This window comes from Mycetomoellerius zeteki, unplaced genomic scaffold, assembly GCF_001594055.1.
Source record: "Mycetomoellerius zeteki isolate Tzet28-1 unplaced genomic scaffold, Tzet1.0 scaffold249, whole genome shotgun sequence".
Classification (NCBI taxonomy): Eukaryota; Metazoa; Arthropoda; class Insecta; order Hymenoptera; family Formicidae; genus Mycetomoellerius; species Mycetomoellerius zeteki.
The window spans coordinates 322,711-329,878 of record NW_017257226.1 but is presented as its reverse complement, the minus strand read 5'-3'; the positions used below and the strand labels follow the sequence as shown (position 1 = coordinate 329,878).

Below are 7,168 nucleotides of genomic sequence, written 5' to 3'. Positions count from 1 at the left end.
CATAGCTCCTACTTACTCTACCTAAGTGCGTTGGAGTAAGAGCTATGATAGGAGTATATTGGAACATGTTGGAGCATGTGACGCGACAAACCTAATATTACTGATCAGTATTATATATTGACCATGTAGGGTCACCTAAACTCACGAGGAAAATCATGCACCCCTTGGCAGGGGGGGAGGAAGGATGAAACTTGCTTCGCAAAAATCAAAACGAAGATATATCAATACATTGTAAATCAAGGTTAATGCAAAACGAGATCTACCCCATCTCCCACCCTGCCTAGGAACGTAACGACTTTCGTACATGTTTTATTTTAAATAAAGAGTCGTAAAATCGTAAATTTGCTGCTTTAAGAACAAAAATTATATAAGAAAATAATGTTTTTAAAGCAGAAAATTGATTTTAAAGCTGAAAATTTTGGTTTTATATACATCTGTTAAAAATTTCATGAAATTTAATATACTTTTAAGTCACACAATTTGAACTTAATTTCATGATATTACATTAAACTTAATATATTTATAACTGAAAAGTATATTTGTGTACATATACATGAAATTTAATGTACACGTTCATTACATTTAAGTAACTACTGTAATTTAATTTTTAGTTAAATTCATTATTTTTAATTTCGTCCATAACCACGAGCTTTATTTACATGTAAAGTGGTTACATTTTTAACAGTGTATATTTAAATTTACACAAATTTGTCAACATCGGCTGCGTTCCACTTAAGGTAAATGTCCCAGTAGCTGGACGTTTAAGCGTTAGGTTCTTATAAATAATACAATTTATAATATCAAAAAGGTTTTTAATATAAATATTTGTATTCATTTGAAAACTTAAGACTCCCTTAAGCAAGGAAAAATTATTTGAACCCACCTGTAACAATTATTAATTAAGAAATTTAAATAAATAATAGAATGCCAGTAGAATCAATGTACCAGTGGCCGGACAAGCCAGTTGGACACTGAGACGTAATTGTCCCAATGTCGGACCACAATTGGAAAATTAATATGCTGACGGAAAATAATAATATAAATAGATGTTTAATGACAAAAGACAACTAATTCAAATTGATCTTTAAAGTAAAAAAAGCATTTGAGATTAATATTAATATAAATAAATAAAGTTTTGTGCAACTATCCGGACATAGAGGTACCGTCCGATCCCAGTGACTGAACATAACCTATGTCCATTTACATAACACTTTATTTATTTAAGTTAATATTTGTCTCAAATACGCTTTTTAAAACGTAATATTATAACTGAATTGTAATCTTTAAATGCAATTAAATTATAACACTCTGTAATAAAAAAAACATTTGAAATTAATAATAAATTTTGTGTCCGGACACTGGGATCGGACCTATGTTCAGACAGTTACACAAAATTTTATTTATTTATATTAGGTTTGTCGCGTCGCAAGATCCAACATGCTCCTACCATAGCTCCTACTCACTCTATCAAGCGCGTTGGAGTGAGTAGGAGCTATGGTAGGAGCATGTTGGAGCATGTTGGATATTGCGACGCGAACAAACCTATTACCTTATTGCTCGCAACGCTCGCGAGCATCGTTTGTTCTTGTTTAATATTTGATAAACGTCAAGGATGAAATGATCCCACGAGCGTTGTAAGCGTTAAGTGGAACGCAGCCATCATATAATTATAATTCGTTTATTTGTATGATGTAAACGTACTTACATGCGACTGTTCGTATATTATGTATATTCGACCGCGAGCCGAAACGCGTCTGCCGTTTCTTCTTCTTAATTAATGGCATTTGCCTCTAGAAATTTTAATGAACAATACGGTTAGATCGCGTGAATAGAATACACAAAAGTGAGTTTGAGTACTAATGATCGTTTGCCGGCCGCACTTTTCAAAAATATTAAGACAACACTCGGACCGACGCATATCCATCCCAGGCAAACGATTTCCCAGGATTTACGCGTCTGCCGGGATCGTATGACTACGCAATACCAGTGTTGCCACGTTGCCAGCAGGGACGCGTTTTCTCGCGCGCGCGACTTCACACGTATCAAGTTCACAAGAATACGGATACCTTTAGAACCCGTATTCTTGTTCCAGATAAATTACTAGATTTTATAGAGAGATACATAATTATTAGGCTTATAATAAGTAAAACAAACAATGTAATTAAAATAAGATAAAGAAATAAATATAAGAATAATTATATGTAATTAATATATAATATAATAGAAACGTGAGGAAGGATATTAAAATAATTTTAATCATCTCTCTTTTTACATATTTTAAATAAAATATTTTATTTGGTAGAATCATAAGAATACCAACATTTGTTGCAAGAATAAGGAAAACTGCCAAAAACCTTACCAGTATTCTTTACAAAAATATATTTTATAAATATGATTTATAATAAAATAAAATTAACTCAATATAAAAAAAATATTTTATTTAAAATATGTAAAAAGATGATACAAATTATTTTAATATCCTTCCCCATGTTTCTATTATATATTAATTACATATAATTATTCTTATATTTATAATTTCTTTATCTTATTTTAATTACATTGTTTGTTTTACTTATTATAAGCCTAATAATTATGTATCTCTCTATAAAATCTAGTAGTTTATCTGGAACAAGAATACGGGTTCTAAAGGTACCCGTATTCTTGTGAACTTGATACGATGTTGAAGTTGGGCGCGCGAGAAAACGCGTCCCCGCTGGCAACACTGCGCAATACTCACAAAAAACCGCGGCACCATGTCTCTTTCAAAATAACTCAAGCGGCCAATCAGCGCATTGCACGCACGCGCATTGGCGAGAGCGATGACGCGACGACGAGGCGGCCAATAACTTTATAATCGATTGGTGCGCGATCTACTCGATCAAAAGCTACGCCGCAATGTGTTCAAATTAAAACTAATGACGGTCAGATTGAAGAGAAAAATTATACAGAGCTTAATAAAAAAGTAAATTAATAGCGTTTACGGCCCGATCGGGTTTGCACCAATCTAGGTTGGATTAATCTTTCCTATTGGTTGACGTTACACGCTCTACCAATAGGAGAGCACAAAACGCCATTAATCCAACCCAGGCTGGTGCAAACCCGGCCGGGCCGAAAAAAACGCTAAAGTAAAGATTCACTCTTTCGAATGCTGTAAATCGCATTTGGTGATGTTTCATTTGTGCGTTTTTGTCGTACGACAAATTTTTCAAGCCTGTTGATTGGCTACAAGATAGAGACATCCGAAGACCTCCCGTATTACATTTGTCGTACGACGAAAACGCACAAATGAAATAGAACACCCTTTGTGCAATTTTTTGAATGAACTGACATTGGTAGAATCGACAGCGCGCGGCTAGAAGCGATACCTCGCGATATATCGCCATAATCGCGTCATCTAGCATGACCTTGGCGCCGTTTCCGTTCCCCACTGACCACATTTCACGTATACATCAGCCAGCCGTTCCGCGTTCTTTGGTCCCCTCACCTCGATACGCGCGGATAGTTCTACGACAAAACATCAGCGAATGATGTAATCGGACGTCACCGGTCTATTTCGGTCTATTTCGCTTAATCTACTCGATGCCGCGACGCAGTGCGTTCCCGTGTTTGTACACAGATCAACGACGCTGAGGAGAAGACCGGTAAACGCAACAGCCGGGAATCCGGCTCTGACAGGTCGACGGACAGCTGGGCGGGTCGGGATCGTACGCCCCCCGGAGTGCGTCAGACGGCACACACTTCTCGGGGATGACGTAACTCGAAAAGAGAGCTCGGGTGAGTCAAGGTTTCAAGGTTATGTCCGCCGTGCGACGGTAGTGAACGCTCGCCGTCGCGACGAGCTCCTGTGGAAGACGTCGACGTCGTCGTCGTCGTCGTTGTCATCGTCATCGTCATCGTCATCTCGTTGTTTCTGCTCTCGGCCATATACATGATTACACGTACCATCTATGTGGATTATTGCGTGTTCTGACGAAATTAAGGTAAATACGCGTCGCTTCTCGGCGTGACATTGTCGCGTTATACAACGTAATTATTAGTAATTATGTCTGTGTAAAGTGAAGATAAAAAGCTTTTTGTTTAGTAAGTTATGGTGTCGAATTACAATGGTGACCGACTGTTTTAAATTAGGAAGGACAAATTTTTTAACTCTCCTATTTTACAACACTTCCTAAATTTTGTCCTGAATTAAGGACTGATTATGAATTATTTCTGTTTTAAGTATGAAAATAATAAATAATAAATGTGAAATGATAAGTATAAAATGAATTTTCAACTAACGTGTAAAGAATTTTGATTTTTTTTATTTAAAAACTCAGATATTATACTCATAAAATACATTTAGCAGAAACGTTTAAAAAAAATAAAATATGATCTCTGTGTGTGTAACTTGATATAGTTGTGATCTTGTGCGATGTTATCATTTTAATCAGCATTATAAAAACAACCACATATTAAAAATTTTATCAATTTGACAGAAGTTGGTTTCATAAGGATATACAGAGTCCTTTATTTAAATGCTTCTAGATATATTATTTCAATGTCAGATTTGGAAATAATAGACATAAATAAACTTCTCTTAGTTGATTTATTCATACAGTTTTGTTTTCCCAAGTAACTTATTATTGTGTTACTAGAATATTTATAATTTCATTGGTTATACACACCTAGTAAATTTATTTCTGTATTTTTCACCTTGTTTCAAGATACACGATCCCTGTATAACTTAGAGAAGATAACTTTTTTGTAGACACTTGAGATTTTTATTCAACTTTGTTTTATTTGTACTACACTCACTTATTATAGTTGCTTTCCATTTATACCAAAACTCAGACAATTCTCATTTATGGTGTCATAACTCAGTTGAATGCATGTTCCTTTTCATTCTGATAAGTAAGATTCAACAGAGTTTTTACCTATAATGTGCAAAAGCTTGAGACAATGACTACGTTTACACGGATCGATTTACGCCGAAGTTATAACATCGATGTTAGGAAACTGGCCAATCGCAGTCATTCCATTCTTCAGAGGAATAGCTATGATTGGCTAATTCATTGTGCTTTACTTACGAGGGAAGTTTCACAACTGTCCGGAACCGATTTGATTCTCCATGAAATATGTTGTTAAACACGAAAATCTAAGAGACACGTATTTTTTTATATGTGCCCTAACTCATGTTTAAGGGGTGAAACACCCCTTTGAAAAAAAAAAAGGTATTTTTCTTTCGAGGCGAATATCATCGAAAGTATAAAAGATGGAAAAAAATTTTTTAAATGAAAGTTGTACGGTTTCAAGAGTATTTCAATGTTGTGAAGAAAAGAAATTTAAAAAATTTGTTTGTTTAACAATTGTTACATTATTAATGTAAGAAACTCTCTGGAGCTCTATTTGTTGCGATATTTATCTATCAATGTATTATCTTTGTTGTAATGATAAGATAAATTTAAGCTGACAGGATGTTCATGATGCGTCAGAGTGTAAATTCTGGCTAATGGAGGAGCAGATAAAGCTTTGTCAGAGAAAAGTAGGTGGTACAATTTCAAACGTGGTACAATTCTGAATGAAACAAAATTTGAATCCAATTTCGAGATACAATTGTGGTAATCCTCTATTGAATGGAGGGTACTGAAAAATAATCAAACAGGAAAAAATTAAATTAAACTTGAATTTCGAAATTGAATTAAAATTTTATTTCAGAATTGTGTTAAGTTCAAAACTATACCATCTTATCCTATAAATTCTTATCAGTTGCTTAATAGTATTTACAAAAGTTTGTTTTGAATTATAACGTAGATTGTCTGTTATATGTGTGCATTAAGATGTAATTTTTCAAATTTGTTATAGTATGTATACATTAAGATATAATTTTTTTTGATTGTTAGCTAAAGTATTGGATCGAAACCAAAATTTGTAGCGCTACTTCATTTGTCAACATGTTCAAAAAAAAAAATTGGCAAATATACCATTCGATATAAGGTCTTCTTAGTTGAATCTAATGAAAATCTTAGTTGTTTACATAAAAGTGTTTTTTTTTTTTCTAAGTTATACTGTAGTTATAAGTATAACTTATTAAACATAAATGTCTATCTTTATTTTAAGAGCTGTATCATAGTGTCGCAACACAGAGGAATTACAAAATTTGATTGAGAAAAAACGAAAAGAAAACCGGCAGCAAAATGGTCTTTGAATCTATTGTTGCGGAGCTCCTTAACAAGGTGATGGGCGAGTACATTGAGAATTTGGACTATACGCAGCTTAAAGTCAGTCTCTGGGGAGGTAAGAATGCATGCAGTGTGATTCTTTTATTCGATAACAATTGTGTGTTTCATATAAAAAAATCTCTGCTTTCAGGCGATCTTGTGTTAAATGATTTGTTGATAAAAGAGTCTGCGTTAGATGTGTTGGATCTTCCAGTGAAATTAGAATATGGTCGCTTAGGTATAAAAATTATATTACTTATTTATTAATAGTAGTAGTAGCTTTATTACTTTAGCTTATATACAAATGCCAAGAAGGGACTTGGTTTACACTATGTTTCTTAGCCACACACATTCATCCACACCGCAATAGACCTACTACTATTTACATTTACTAAATTTATGCTATACTATACTAAAAATATTATATCCACAAATAATACGCAAATAAATACCTACAGATTACCTATTAACTTACAATCTAAGGAACCGGGATGTTTTATTCTAGCTATTCCAAGTCTTATATCCCTGCATGTATCACATCGCATAACTTAGCACCTCCTATTCTCTCATTTGCAACCTTTCGTGCCGTTTCAATTTATTTATTAATATATATTATAATAATTAAATCTTAATAATATATGCAAAATATATATATTAACTATTAAGATTAATATGATATGATATAATATGATAAAAGAGAACATAAAATTACTATTTTACAATAAAATGCTTTCAGGGAAATTGATATTGAAAATCCCGTTCAAAGATATGTGGAACGGTCAGATTGATGCGATAGTCGAGGAACTGTTTATATTGGTAGTACCTACAAGTCAAGTTTCGTACAATGAAGATAAAGAAACAAAAGCGCAGTAGGAAGCGAAACGAGCCGAACTCGCGAGAGTCGAAAAAAGAAAACAATTAGCGGAGATAAAATGTAATTAGATATTTATATTTTTTTAATAAATTAATAA

The 7,168-nt window shown here is 33.5% G+C and overlaps 1 protein-coding gene across 1 annotated transcript; it reads left to right on the top strand.

Moving 5' to 3' along the window:
• Positions 1 to 3,403: 3,403 nt before the first annotated feature.
• Positions 3,404 to 7,118, top strand: LOC108723668 (vacuolar protein sorting-associated protein 13A-like). The gene is made up of 4 exons (XM_018449579.1): positions 3,404 to 3,980; positions 6,097 to 6,273; positions 6,349 to 6,435; positions 6,934 to 7,118. The coding sequence occupies exons 2-4, from the start codon at positions 6,174 to 6,176 to the stop codon at positions 7,068 to 7,070; spliced, it is 324 nt and encodes a 107-aa protein (XP_018305081.1). The 5' UTR covers positions 3,404 to 3,980; positions 6,097 to 6,173; the 3' UTR covers positions 7,071 to 7,118.
• Positions 7,119 to 7,168: the final 50 nt, after the last annotated feature.

Excerpts from the sequence above, each read along its gene's own strand:
- LOC108723668 (XM_018449579.1), top strand. The coding sequence starts at position 6,174 with ATGGTCTTTGAATCTATTGTTGCGGAGCTCCTTAACAAGGTGATGGGC. Across the intron at positions 6,274-6,348 it reads TAAAGTCAGTCTCTGGGGAG|GCGATCTTGTGTTAAATGAT; the intron begins GTAAGAATGCAT and ends CTCTGCTTTCAG. Across the intron at positions 6,436-6,933 it reads ATTAGAATATGGTCGCTTAG|GGAAATTGATATTGAAAATC; the intron begins GTATAAAAATTA and ends AAATGCTTTCAG.